The sequence below is a fragment of the Dendropsophus ebraccatus genome, chromosome 6 (genome assembly GCF_027789765.1).
Source record: "Dendropsophus ebraccatus isolate aDenEbr1 chromosome 6, aDenEbr1.pat, whole genome shotgun sequence".
In the NCBI taxonomy this organism is placed as follows: Eukaryota; Metazoa; Chordata; class Amphibia; order Anura; family Hylidae; genus Dendropsophus; species Dendropsophus ebraccatus.
In genome coordinates, this window is record NC_091459.1 from 10,298,702 (window position 1) to 10,314,029 (window position 15,328).

Genomic DNA, 15,328 nt, shown 5'->3' on the forward strand with positions numbered 1-15,328 from the left:
TTAAAAATGTGCAAGTGCCGGATAGCCCCTTTAACCACTCTATAAGCGGACAACTGACCTTCATACAGATGTCTCTGGATTAGTCTTCTGTAATGCTTTTCCATCCCCTGGGGTAAACTTGTTCACTTACCTCTTACAGTAGTCAAACTCTAACACCTTGTCGATTTATTTGGTTTGTTGTTGGGTACTTGGTAGTGTATAAATTTAAAGGGTCCTATTCAGTATTAACCTGTCATGTTAAAAATCCAGTCCAATCTGCAGCCATCATCATCAGGAGGAGCTAAGTAGACTTATATGTAGGATTACGTGTTATCCTCTGCTCATACTAAGTAGTCATTTAACCACAGTCTACTTTACTGTTCATATAAATAAGGCCGGGTTCTCACTATGTTTTTGCAATCAGTTTTTTTTTTTCTCATCCGTTTTTGGAAAAAAACTGATGGAAAAAATGGTTGCATTTGTGTGCATCGGTTTTGATCTGTTTTTCCATTGATTTCCAGTATTAAAAAAATGGATCCTTTTTTTTTTTAACGTGAACAAAAACGTGTCCGACCGAATTTTCTTGTATGTTAAAAAAACGGGTGCATTTTAATCTGTTTTGTTTTAATAATGGAAGTCAATGGGGAAGCGGATGCACACAGATGCCTCTGTTTTTTGCAAAAAACGGATGCATTTGTGTACTTCCGTTTTGATCCGTTTTTTTCATTGACATCCAGTATAAAAAATTGATCAAAATGCATTTTTTTTAACATACACAAAAACATGGCCTACCAAATTTTTGTGTACATTAAATACATTTTATTAATGGAAGTCAATGGAGAAGTAGATGCACACAGACACATCCGTTTTTTCCAAAAAACTGATGCATTTGTGTGCTTCCGTTTTTCCATTGACTTCCATTTAAAAAAAAAAGGATAAAAATGCATCCTTTTTTTTTTAACGTACACAAAAATGTGGCCACCAAATTTTTGTGTACGTTAAAAAGAACATGCATTTTGATCCTTTTTTTCAAAATCGTTGATCGTTCGAAAAATCGTTAAATCGTTCGGATTTGAACGATAATCATTTTGTGTAATAACAGGCAACGAATAACTGACCAACGAGAAATCGTTGATCGTTTAATAGGATCCGGACCTATTTTTATCGTTTGATCGTTCGCTCATCGTTCGCACATCGTTCGGTGGAATAAAAATTCACAGCTGAAACGTACGCAATAGCGACGACTAAACGACCGCAAGAACGATCATAAATAACGATCATCGTTTCGTGTACTTGGGCGAACGATTTCGGGTCGTTTGCCTTAGTGGTCGTTTAAGATCGTTTATCGTTAATCGTTAGTCGTCGGAAAATTGCTTGGTGTAATAGTACCCTAACTCTAGAGATCTCTAAAAGAAAAATAACTCTAATGAAAAACACCATTTTCAGTAGTTACTAGGACTGACAGTTTAGACTTTGGTAGAATTCCTAAATCCTAGGTGCTAGATTATATATTGCATCAGATTTTTCCTCTTAGCCGCCTGTGGTCACCATGTTGGCTGATGGATGATTCCAAAAAAAATTTAGATTTTTTTTTGGCCTTAAGCAAATAGCATTTTACATTTTGACACGGCTCTGCTGCCTTTGAGGACCAGCCAGTGAATTAAGTAATATTGATATTATATCACACGGCTAAAATAAGTATAAGGTTTCCCTGGCACACCCGAGAACAAGCTAATAATGTAATGTGCACTGTATTTCTTTGTACAAGGCTAACACATGGGTTTGGAAGATAGATCTCATGAGCAAAAGTTTCCATCGGAGCATTGTGAAGATGATGGATTGCAGTTTTGTACTGTATTTCCCATCTTGGTTTACATCTTCATTGCTCCAATCTTTTTGCTGCCAGAACAGTTAACCTCACTTTCTATGCCGCAAAGCCCTTTGTTAAATACCTTTTTGTTGTCGTTTGTACTTTTTGGTGGAATTTTTGGGATTAGCTGTTCCTTGTAATCCACAGGAATTCCAGAAAACCCTGGGTGCTAAGCATTCGGTCTACGATACCACCACAAGAAGTGGCCGCTCATTGAAAGATAAAGCTACCCTGAGCGATGACATCCAGAAACTGGACGATATGCTCAGCGAGATCAGAGACAAATGGGATACTGTCTGTGGGAAATCGGTGGAAAGGTGGGTGCAAATTACTTTGTATTACAGTCTCCTGCTAAAATGGTGATGCATGCTGTATTAGTCCATGTTCACACAATGTATGTTCCGCAGCAATCAGGTCGTTGTTGCAACAGCCATGATTAGTATGGAACTTATGTTGTGCTGAGGAAATCCCGGCCGGGGTGTACACACATAGTATAAACAGAAAACCCTGTTAGTTCACACAATGGAGCGTGCGGCTCTGGCCGCGTGCTCTATTGTGTGCTATGGGGAGTTCAGATGCGGGCGCAAACTGATGCGCCTGCATCTGAATTCAGCGGCTGTAAAGATCATCCGACCAGTACTGCAGTACCGGCCAGGATGATCTTTTCTAAGACCATCCATTTTGTGACCTGGCCGGGTCCCGAAACGGACGGTCTCTTATAAGGTGTAAACATAGCCTAAAAGAAGAATTGTTTCCAACATCAGTTTAAGTGGACAAGATATTTTGTTGTAGGCTTCCAGGCTCAACATATGATATATAAGGGAATCTGTCACTAAGTTTAAATGAGAGCAGCATAAACTAATAACAGAAATGCTGAACAGAAATGCTGAACAGATTCTGTTCAGCCGTTCTCCTAATATGCAGGAAAATAGGATTCTTGCCACACCCCTCCCCCGTCCTCCAGCTTCTGATTGACAGTTGACTGCCTACACACAGCATGGATAGATAACTGCCAATCAGCAGCTGGTGGGCAGAGTTTCCTGCTTCTCATGAATATCCAGGACTACTGAGCTCATGCACATAATGGAGAGGACTACTTATTGTCCATGCTAACTTTGTGCTCTCTCTCTTATCACATTTTTGTTTTTCGTTTTTGTGTAGGCAGAACAAGCTAGAAGAAGCCCTGCTGTTTTCTGGCCAGTTCACAGATGCTTTGCAGGCCCTCATTGACTGGCTATACAGAGTGGAGCCACAACTAGCTGAAGACCAACCCGTTCATGGAGACATTGACATTGTGATGAACCTCATGGACAATCACAAAGTGAGACTTGAATTTACATGTCTTTTATTTTCTAGTTAATATATATTTATTGTATCAGTTTGATAAAGGGACAAGCTGTATGTGGTGTTAAATGTTAGAGACACACATAGATTTTTTTGTATTACTCCTTATGCAGCCAGCTAATATATAATTCAGATTGTATTATCTTGTTTAGTTATTCCTATGTGAAAATTTCTAGAATCCCTTACTTCAGTTGGGTCATGTGATCTTGGTGACCCCATAAAAGTTACATGTGTTTCTGTGCACTCAGTGAAGTCACCATCTCAGCCAGTAGAATTTCCTACATGATGATATTGCATGAACTGTTCCACAAGAGCTTTCCATGATTATCTGACTCATGTCACACGGTTATAATTGATTCAATGATAGTTCCGCCCCCCCTGACTGTATCACTTTGCAGAGTGGGGATGAAACGGATGACACTGTAAGCATAGTGGTGCTAAATTTGTGTTATATAAGGAAAAACAATCTGAGAGTTCCCCTATAAGTCTGTTCTTGCTCTTTCTAGGTTTTTCAGAAGGAGTTGGGCAAGCGAAGTAGCAGTATCCAAGCACTAAAGCGTTCGGCTAGAGAGTTAATTGAAGGAAGTCGTGATGACTCTTCTTGGGTGAAAGCCCAGATGCAGGAATTAGGCACCCGCTGGGAAACCGTGTGCACTTTATCTGTGTCCAAACAGACCCGACTAGAGGAAGCACTGCGCCAGGTGGGTATAGAAAAGGATTAGGCATCAGTCATGGCAATATTCTTGTCCTGCATTTATCGGGTCATTTCTTAATTAATGTAGATATGGTAACAGTAAGTCTTGCTTTTTTAACCCCTCAAAGGGCAACTTCAGCAGGTTGGACAAATCTATCCTGCTGATAGACCCCTATATCGCCCGGGGGCACTGTAGAGGAAGGTATGTGTCTTACCTTCCTCCTCGGTGCCAGACCCGAGCTGTTAGGGAAAACGCCCCTCTGGATCACCCAAGAACTGCCATGTCATACGACCCGCCCCAATACAGGGGGTGGGCTGGGTGACCCGGCAGTGCTCCTAAAGTAGATTCTGAGCAAAGTTTACCCCCACTAAGCGCGGGAGCAACACAGGGAGGAGGGTAAGACTGATACCTTCCTCCTCAGTGTCCCAGGCACTATAGGGGGCGATCAGCAAGTTAGATTAGTTTAACCTGCTGATACTTCCCCTTTAAGGGGTTCAACAATTGTTCAACAATACAGTAATACAAACTGTAACATGCGTGCCCCTGGCACATCTACATGGTGGCTTCAATGAATAAAAATGTGTTTGTGTAAAAATCTAAAATGTTTTGGGATACATACATTTTACCGAGTGCACATATAGTTTGATATAAAGCAACGTGTATCCACGAGATTCTAAAATGTTTTACTATTACAGGCGGAGGAGTTTCACACTGCAGTGCATACCCTGCTGGAGTGGCTGGCAGAAGCGGAGCAAGCTTTGAGGTTCCATGGCATTCTCCCTGATGATGAGGAGTCTCTGAAGTCACTAATAGATCAGCACAAGGTGAGAAGAAGGCGGCTTCTGTGTTAGGGTCCTATAAGACAATGCGATTTTTAACGATTATTGTTAACCTGAAATTGATTGCCATGTCACACAGAACGGTAGTCATTAGTTATAATCATTTTTACGATCATTTACTCCATCTGATACCAGCAAAAGAAGGAACGATGTGGAGTTACACTGAACAATTAACAGTGATTTTAGGGTCAGATCTAAATAAACGTTCAACGACACACGAACAATTTTTTCGATCGTTGCCTGCAATTAAATGGTACCATTATCGATTAAATTTGTACGATATAACAATTTTCCGATAATCGTCCCATGTAATAGGGCCCTTAGGTTACAGTGTGCAGGAACAGCCCACCCTATTTCTTAGTACGAGAACATAAACACGTGAGCAATAAAAAGATCTCCGCGTCCTAAGACGTCTTTATTAGGGAAAGGCATTTCCAATAACAACATGGGAGATGTTTATTTGGGAACAGCAGCAGCAGCAGCGGAGAATGGAAAGAGAATAGAAGTGTGACTTCTTAGAACAGTCTCTTTCGGCTCCATCGTCTCTGATGACGTCTCTCCTCTGCTCCTCTGCTAACATTTTTTTTTCCGACCAGGTTGGCACAGTTCCTAGCTTTTTCAGTTTCCACATAATTTGGTGCGGTTGACATAAGAGGATTCTGTCATTGATAAAATAATCCTTTTCCTCTGAATACAAATTATTTACTGTCTCTTAACCCCTTATTGACCAAGGGCATAAATGTGCGTCCATGCGTCGTTAAGGGCGTTCAGAGGGGGGCCGCGTGGCAACCCCACTCTGAACCGCCGCGATCCCGATGCGGTCCGATCGCCAGGCCCGCTAATTAGCCTTTTAAATGCAGCTGTCAAAGTTGACAGCTGCATTTAAAATGCTTTTTTCCCCTTCCCTGGTGTTTAGTGGGGGGGCCGGGGTCTGCACCGTAATGGCGCTTGTCCCGGCTCAGCATTCTATTGCTCATGGCTGCAGCAGCCGAGAGCAATAGAACACTGATCTCATCGATCAATGCAGTATATCTATACTCAATGAGAGATCAGAGCAGTGATACCAGGGGGACTAACCCTAACCCCAGGGGGGCTTCTAGTATGTGTGTAAAAAAAAATAATTTATTAATAAAAAATCCCCTCCCCTAATAAAAGTTTTCCAATTTTATCAATTAAATAAATAAATAAACATGTTTGGTATTGCAGGGTGCGTAATCACCCAAACTATTAATTTATTTCATTCTTGATCTCTCGCGGTAAACGGCGTAAGCGCCCAAAAATTCCAAAGTGCAATATTGCCCATTTTTGGTCACAACTAATCCAGAAAAATTGTATTAAAAAGCGATCAAAAAGTCGCATATTGGTCCGGTCCTTAAGGGGTTAAAATAAAAAATGAGGTTAACACTAGGGCTCTATGTGCTATTCCATTTATGCCATTGCCTGTAGAATCTGGCGAAATCTATTAAACAGGTACAATTACTATTATTTATTGTAGCCATAATTGCACCATAAATGCTACGACTGTGTATAAATCCTTGTTCTACCATCCTGTTATAGTACCCGGCTTTGATGGACGACGTATGTGGGAAGAAACCATTTATCTTCTGTTTGTTTGAAATGTTCTGTATGGAAAACTGCCGCCATATGTAGAATCCCGGCTTGTCGATGTGTCCTCATTGCTCTGTTTGCTTTGCTTTAGGAATTTATGAGAAAAGTGGAGGAGAAAAGATCCGAACTGAATAAAGGAACGAGCATGGGAGAAGCCATTCTGTCAATCAGTCACCCAGATTCTATTACTACTATAAAGCATTGGATGACCATCATCAGAGCCAGATTCGAAGAGGTATCGTGTAAATAAAGGGAGAAGGACGGTGGAAACATCCGACCCTATAGAACATTGACCTTCTATAAAATACAGTTTGCAAAAAAAATAGCTTTACTGATCGTAAATTCAGTGGATGGCCGCCATTTAATGGAAAATAAATAGTTGTTTTGAAATGACGGACGTTATTGGCTGTTAAGTGTCGGCCATCCACTCAATTTCAACAATGTGTGAACATAGCCTCTCTGTGTTTTCAATCCACTCCTGGTTTTGGTTGAAAAATGCTGTGTGGGAACATAGCCTTAGGGTACAAACACACACAGCGTATACGCAGCAGATCTGCAGCAGATTTGATGCTGTGTTCAGTTATTTAGATCTAATCTGCTGCGTATCGCAGCAGAAAATACGCTGCGTATACAGTGTGTGTGTTTGTACCCTTAAAGGGGTTGTTCACCAAAGAAATTTTTCTTTTAAATCATCTGCTGCCATAAAGTGCCAAAGTTTTGTAATTTACTTCTATTTAGAAATCTCCAGTCTTTCAGTACTAATCAGCTGCTGTATGTCCTACAGAAAGTGGTGTATTCTCTCCAGTCTGACACAGTGCTCTCTGCTGCCACCTCTGTCCATGTCAGGAACTGTCCAGAGCAGCTGCAAATCCTCATAGAAAACCTCTCCTGCTCTCCAGACTGGAAAGAATACACCACTTCCTGCGGGACATACAGCAGCTGATTAAGTACTGGAAGACTGGAGATTTTTTAATAGAAGTAAATTACAAATCTCTGGCACTTTACGGCACCAGTTGATTTTATTATTTTTTTTTTTTTGTGAACTACCAAATAATTAGAAATGGTGAATTTAGAGAATTCATATATATTTTATGTTTTAGGTCTTAACGTGGGCAAAACAGCATCAGCAGAGACTGGCTCATGCTCTGGAAGACTTGATAGCCAAAAAAGAACTTTTGGAGTCTTTGCTCCAGTGGTTACAGTGGGCAGAGACAACACTCAATGAAAAAGACAAGGAGGACATCCCGGAGGAGATAGATGAGGTTAAAGCTCTGATTGAGGAGCACCAGGTAGCAGACGTTCCCCTGACCGAGCTATTGTGTGGCTATTGTTTTCATTGTTAATTTTGTGCCACATTTTAACTTGTGTCACTCTCAGGTCTTTATGGAAGAAATGACTAGGAAGCAGCCAGATGTGGATAAAGTTACAAAGACTTACAAGAGGAAAGCTGCCGAGTCTACGTCAGGTCAATCTCAAATCCCGGTCTTAGACAGAGGAAGAACAGGCCGTAAGTATTATAGGGTCACAAATATCACGGATAAAATCTGCTATGTTGTTAAACCTCCCCTGCTTATAACTGTATGAAAGAGATTGCATCAGTATCCTGGATGACATCAGTTCTGTATGAGGCCGTCTGAGGGCAGCCATGACATGTCTCTGAATATTAAAGCCCCGCATATGTATTTAGGGTCATGACTTGTAATCGTCTTTAGGCTAAGTTCACACAACGTATATTTTCAAATAATCACCGGCCATGATTAATTGAAAATATACATTGCATTGAAGTCTATGGATTCCCGCCCGCACACTCTGTATACACAACAGCAGGGACTCCCTGCGGCCGCATGTCAGTTTTGTGCGGCCGCTATTTATTGAATAGCAGGCGCACAAAACTGACTGTGCAGGCAATGTAAAGTGCGGCTCTGGCCGTACTTTACATTGTCTCCTATGGTTAATTAAAACAAGAGCACACCGGAATCCTCCCACATCACGATTCACAAGAAAAATAGATCATCTGGCTGGTACTGCAGTAACGGCCAAGATGAACTGCACTAACAGCAGCCGTTCTGTGACACGGCCGTGTCACAGAGTGGCCGATGTCATGCGTGTGAACCCGGCCTTCTAATTGATTGACTGATTTAAAAGAAAAAAAAAAAAACATTTCCACTTTAAAACTCATTTTATTCACTGTAGTTAAGATAAGCGAAACAGTCTCCTTGAAAAAAAACCTGTGAACTTTTTTTTATTCATTTTTGGTTCCTAAAATTTCTATTATGAGTGATATTTTTAAATGTATTCTAACTACTCTATTTGTGGTGCGGACACCCAGTGATTGTTATATAAATGAAGCATTTTGAATGTCCTAATAGTGTGTCATCATATTATGTCGAATTGGTTTAATGAGAAATTGGAATCTTTAAAGGAGAAGTCCGGCAATTTTTGAAAGTCCGGCAGGGGCAAAGGGAATTTGATAAAAAGTAGGCACTCACCTCTCCCGTGCCTGTGGTAAGAGCCGGCTCCCCCCCCCTCCCCCCCCCCCCCAAAAAAAGGCATTTTCCCCCAAGTTGTGATGACAACACGACTTAGGGGAAAATGCCTGTCCCGGCTGATGGACTGGCAGCTCAGCCAATCAGTAACTGGTGCGGCATCCAGCTGGCTAGTCTATCAGTCGGTTGTTGTGACGTGTACACACCGGAGATCCTGGCTGTATTCCAGTTTTCCAGGCGTTCCTCCCGCTGGATCCGCCTGCTGCACGGAGCGCGCAGACAGCGGTAATCATTGCGGATGGTTCGGACCATCCCTACCTGGAAGGAATCCAGAGGTCGGTGCCGCCGCTCACCGCTGGCACGGGGAGAGGTAAGTTACCTGACGGATTTTCATAATGCACGGACCTCTCCTTTAATCAAAGCTTTGTGCCCTTGACCGTCCTATCCAAGAGTGCCAGCTGAATGTAGTTGTTTTAGTTCTTTGCTTTCTAGCAATTTTGTTCTGTTTTGGTTTTAACAATTCTGTATTTTAACAGGAAAACGTTCACCAACACCTAACTTGTATCCATCAACTTCACAAACATCATTAGAAACTAAAAACCCAAGAGTCAACTTACTGGTCAGTAAATGGCAGCAAGTCTGGCTTTTGGCATTGGAAAGGAGAAGGAACCTGAATGACGCTTTGGATAGGCTGGAGGAGGTATCATATCTTTTTTAATGATATTAATTTTGTTGTGTAGGATCATTTAGTTTACTATGCTTTTCTGTACAGAAAAAAAAATAATCCATGCTTTATAAAGATTTTTACAATGGGGACCTATAAATGAAGCACTCACCCGTAATTTGCAGCTTTATGACTTTATTAGGTCCACGGTAAGCGGGAGGGGATTAGGTGCAGACGGGTCCTGGGACGGCCGTTTCGGGGACACACCCCCTTTGTCGACCAGGTGTTGACTATACAGTGGCATAAATTAGAGGCCTATGTAGGGGAAATTCTTTGGCAGAGCCTCCTGACATGTTCCTCTGAATTAGACCCTTAATGAGATGTGAACAGAGCCTTACTTCACAAAATCCCCATTGCAAAATAACTTTTTTTCAGTCTTTGCCACAAAAAAAGACTACTATAAGGCTTCCACTTCAGGAACATATTGGAGGAACCCATTTAAAGCAACTCTGTATCCACCAACCCACCCCACCAAAGCACTAGTACCATCTGTTTGATGAGAGTAAATCCTTATCGGTCACGTCTTTTAATATGCGCTCGGGGTCTTGGTTAGAGCAAAAAATGATAACACTGCCGGCTGCTAGTGAAAGCGCTCAATGCAGTGAAATCCTAGGTGCATTGCCCCTGGGAAACACGAATATGCAAAAGAAGAGCCCGTGGAGCATATTCTATATAATGAGACACATTCTCCCGATATGTTCTTGAAGTGGGAATATATCCTAAGAAAGACAATATCATCCCCCTATGGGTGTTATTTGTGTCACTCTGCCAATAAATGTGTATTCTAAAGACAGGGACTTCTCATTTCAGTTACGAGAATTTGCCAACTTTGACTTTGACGTTTGGAGAAAGAAATATATGCGATGGATGAACCATAAAAAATCCCGCGTGATGGACTTCTTCCGGAGAATTGATAAAGATCAGGATGGCAAAATAACCCGGCAAGAATTCATAGAGGGAATACTTTCTTCAAGTAAGTTCTGCAAAGCTGGATCAATATATTGTTACTGTAACTGGCACCAAATAACGTCCTTCGTGGTATTTTATTGTCGCTGTGCTGACAAGTTACCAAAGGTGCCAATTCTGGAGAGATTAGTAATATAGAAATATAATGGAGTTACAGGGGCGTAGCTAGGGGTTCAGCCTAGGGGGGGCGAGTGAGCCTCAGTGGGCCCCCAACCAATTACAGTATGTTACCCATAAGGAACCTCAGCAGATGACAATGCTTTCCGAATAATATAGGGTATTTTCTACAACATTATTCATAGTGAACAGAGACTGAGAACAGTGGAAAAGACTTTCTACATCTCACATATGTAACCATGTAAAAAATAAAGGGGTTATCCAGCATTGCTAAAACATAGCTGCTTTTTTTCCAGAAACAGCGCCACTCTCCTCCAAAGCTTCGATGTGGTAGTGCAGCTCAGTTCCACTAAAAGAGATTACAACAAGTTGTAATACCACAAACAACATAGAGGAAGCTGTGGTGCTGTTTCTGTTTTCTATCTAGCCATCCATCCATTCTTCTATCTCTTTTTTTCATATCTATCTGTCTAATATCTATTGGGCAGCATGAGGACTACACCATAGCTGATGGTCAATGACCAAATTAGCAACATCCGCAGGGTATACCCGCAGTATTAATAGAGTAAATGTATAGTACAAATGCTGGGTAATAATAAATAGTCCCATGCAGTTCAAGGCAACTATTTTAAATAACCTGTATACAAAAAAGCCAGACTGCAACATAACTAAAAGGAATAATTACTATAAATCCATAGAAACAATACATGAAAAATGTAGGAGAAATCAGCCCAGATAATCATGGTGTACAGGGTATATGAGAGCAGCCAATTTATGCCTCCATGTAGTATTTAGACCCAATTTTAGCCCTCATATAGTTTGCAGGGTCCCTCTATGCTCTCAAATTGTAAAAAAAAACACCATCTATATCCTAACATAGTAGATTATCCCCCCTTGTTCATCCATATAAAAGATAGACCCTCCCTGTGCTTCCCCATATAGTATTGAGGTCCCTCTGTAGTTAGGCCTTCTGTGCCCCAATATAGTTATTATTTTCCTCTGTTTCCATGTAGTACTAGTTAGGGCCCTCTGTGCCCTCATATAGAAGTTAGCTACCCCTTTGCGCATCTATCTAATATTTAGACCTCCATGTAGTATCCTCCATGTAGGCATCCCCTCCAGCACTATCTCATCTAGGTAATCCCCCTGGTATGTATTCCCCATGTGGCCACCCCCTTTCCCAGCAGTAATGTACCTGGTAATGCTCCTGGTGGTTAGACACCCCCACTGTAAGTAGACTGTACTGTACCTCCAAATTAGGTATCTCCTTTTAAGTTAGCCAGGACATCCCATACCCCAACCCCCATATATGAAATCCTTCCTAGGAGTTAGCCCCACCCACCCACATAGGTCTCCTCCTCTATAACTAAGGGGAAAAAAGCCATACTTACCTGCTGTGCGGTTGCAGTACTGTAGTCTTCTGATGTCAACTCTCTCCCTGCTCTGTGAGCACACAAGTGACATCATCTATGTCCCACAGCTGTAAGGGAGGGAACGGCCTCTTGTGGCCACAACAGTGATTGGCAGGGTGGAGAGCCAATGCTCTCCTCTCCTTGTCAATCACCCTGCTGCATTCAACTGTATCTTCTCCTCGCATACAAGCGCATACAGCTAAATAGTCAGACAAAACATTCGGTAGCCGTGTGGGCCTCCCTGGAGCACTAAATGATGGCCAGGGGCCACCTACAGCCAATAAACATTTGTTAAGTCTGTCTGCAAAAGCAATAGCTTTTGCGGTCAGCATTAACTGGCGAAATCTTCAGTGGGCCCCCTGCCTGTGTGGGCCCGGGAGCATCCGCCCCCTCTGCCCCCACCAAATTACGCTACTGTGGAGTTAGTCAGGCTGATAAACAGTCCGTTCAGTTCATCCCGTTATCCTGCAATGTTGAATACAAAGAAACGTGCTCAAACATTACTGAATGGCCGCCCTGTTGAAGCTCTGCCGGAATTTTTTGCACATCATTACAGAACCCCAACGGAGAAGCCTAGCAGCACAGAAAGGATATGCACAGAGACATACTAAAAAAAAACACTGCAAAATCGCTGTATTGTTTGTGCGGCCATCAGCAATCATTGTTGTTCTATTTACACAGAGATGTGCGGCCGATACGGATGATTTTTATGGCGTCACAAAAGATGCGATCAACCAACGAGCGGGCGTTTGCTCTCTCTTTGCTGATCTCTGTCACCCTTAGTCCTCATTCACCTAATTCGTGCCGCGATCTGGGCCGCAGGATCCCCCAAGAGTAGTGCAGCCCCCCGCCGGCAGAGATGACAGAAGAGCAGAAGACAACTACCCACCTACTCCCCCCATGCAGGCTGGCTTACATGTTCAGCAGCACAGGGGGAGTAGGCGAGTAGTTGTCTTCTGCACTCCTGTCATCTCTACTGCAGGGTGGCAGGGGGGATCCATGCAGCGATCCGCACTAGGACATGTCCTATTTTTTCATGGTGCGGATTGCGGAGGGGGAACAATTTTTACAGGACGTGTAAATGCAACCTTTCACTGGGCGATTATCGGCTGAATGAGCGTTTCTAGGAATACTTACACGGCCCGATATTTAGGAGCAAGAGAGTACCAACCTGTCCAGTTTAGATAATCCAGGCAGCCCCCTGTAGCTTCCCCGCTGCTCCCCGCTCGCTGCATGGAGTGACGGCCAGTGGACCATCACTCTCATCATCTGGATTATAGGTCATGCATTCAATCAGTTAATCGGTTGATCGTTGATTTAAAACATGACCTATTACACAAAACGATTATCGGCCGGAACAGTATGACTGATAATGGCTTTGTGTAGTAGTACCCTTAGCGAGGCTGCATCTTATGGATTTTACTGACAACAACTCACTGCAGCCAGTCTATAGGTAAAAACAGGGTATAGAAGAGAAACTAAGCAGAATTTTTAATAAAGAACTATGAAGGAAATGTCTTTGTACTCTAATAATGAATTGTTCATAGCCTTTAAAGAAATGACATAAATTTGCTCAGTCTTATGCTGGTGGAGCCTAGCATCTGTGCAGAAGGGCGGATGAGCTCTGTCATAACATGGAGAACAGTAGCTAAACACTCCTAACCAGACCTGCATGAGCAGATATGCCAGAATCCTCTCTGGAGTTTATCACTCTCTACATGAACACAACCTTGTCTTCCACCTCCTTATCCTTTTAATATTGGACACACCCCTGCAGAAGTGACTGAGAAATATCAGGGATACTTGACTTTTTTATGGGAGATGTTTTTGTTCTCCTGACTTTGCCTTTGGTTCACGCTATTGTCATCTTACATCAGGTTATAACATGAAGTAGTAACTAGGTTGGACATCTCATTAGTTCTCTGTAATAGGAAACATTGTCATTTATGAAATCCTGTTTAGTGTCAGAGGAAAAGACGCCATAACCGTATTACAGTTCTCCAGTGCACGGAACTTTGATGTCATTGACTTCTCTAATGTAATAGATTTTCATTTTCCTTACAATTGGATTACTGAGCTCTGTTTGATGTATTTGTTCTGACAAAATGTTTCTGGATTTGTATAATGTAAAGAAATGGCAGCCATTGCTTTAGACAATATAAATATATATATATATATATATATATATATATATATATTTTTTTTTTTAAGGGGAACTATCGACAGGTTAGACGAATCTAACCGACTGATAGCCCCCTAATGCGTCCAGGGTTCTGAGGGGGAAGCCATGTGTCTTAACTTCCTCCTTGGCACCATTCCAGTGCAGTTAGCGGGAGTTAAATTCACTGGCCGGAGCACCATTAGGAGCACTGACAATTGTGCCGAGCCTGCCCACTCCTTCTAATAATAATTAACGGAGAGGGCTGGCTGGATCGGCGCAATGGGGCGGGGCAGTACTCCTAACGGTGCTCCGTGCCATGGATTCAACTGCTAACTGCTCAGGAACGGCACCAAGGAGGAAGGTAAGAGAAATACCTTCCACATTGGCGCCCCATGCGCATTAGGGGGCTATCAGCATGTTAGATTCGTCTAACCTGCTGATGGTTCCCCTTTAAGTATTTCTCTATGTGTCATAATTAGAGATGAGCGAATCGCCTTTCTAAATGAGATGAGGCGCTTCATTTGATCAGCGCTCCACTCATTGAACTTACGGCCTTTCAGCGCTGCTCCGCTCCCTTCGACTCCTCCCAGGATGCTGGGAAAAGCTGGATCCAGTCCTGAGAAACTTCTCCCAGTCTCCCAGGATTGGATCCAGCTTTTCCCTGGCACCCGGGGTGGAGCCGCAGGGAGTGAAGCAGCGCATGAAAGGCCGGCAGCTTCTTGAGCAAACGAAGCGCTTCGCTTCATTTAGAAGAGCAATTCGCTCCTCTCTAGCCATAATGTTGTAGATAGTGTGATGTTTCAGCTGATGTTTTTTAGGATCCAATAATTCCCATAATCATAGACATGTAATAATTCCTACATCAAGTAAGCAGGATGAAGTGCGAGCAGTATATATATATATTTTTATTTTTTTTTTATTTTTTTTCAGAATTCCCAACCAGTCGCCTGGAAATGAGCGCAGTTGCCGATATCTTTGACCGGGATGGTGATGGTTACATAGACTACTATGAGTTTGTGGCAGCGCTCCACCCCAACAAAGATGCCTACAAACCTGTAACCGATGCCGACAAAATCGAAGATGAGGTACTGACTCTATAATATGTATTGGTTGGTTAATAGGCTGGT

General features: G+C 42.5%; 1 protein-coding gene across 18 annotated transcripts in view; it reads left to right on the plus strand.

The window, feature by feature from the left end:
• The window catches only part of DST (dystonin), a 398,894-nt gene that overhangs the window by 368,972 nt on the left and 14,594 nt on the right, over positions 1-15,328 (plus strand). For all 18 annotated transcript variants that reach the window (XM_069974481.1, XM_069974486.1, XM_069974484.1 and 15 more), the window contains 10 exons: positions 1,997-2,166; positions 3,011-3,170; positions 3,700-3,894; positions 4,584-4,712; positions 6,427-6,570; positions 7,436-7,624; positions 7,713-7,842; positions 9,358-9,521; positions 10,356-10,518; positions 15,132-15,286. In XM_069974481.1, the coding sequence (XP_069830582.1) occupies positions 1,997-2,166; positions 3,011-3,170; positions 3,700-3,894; positions 4,584-4,712; positions 6,427-6,570; positions 7,436-7,624; positions 7,713-7,842; positions 9,358-9,521; positions 10,356-10,518; positions 15,132-15,286 (1,599 nt within the window). The remainder of the gene's footprint in view (positions 1-1,996; positions 2,167-3,010; positions 3,171-3,699; positions 3,895-4,583; positions 4,713-6,426; positions 6,571-7,435; positions 7,625-7,712; positions 7,843-9,357; positions 9,522-10,355; positions 10,519-15,131; positions 15,287-15,328) is intronic.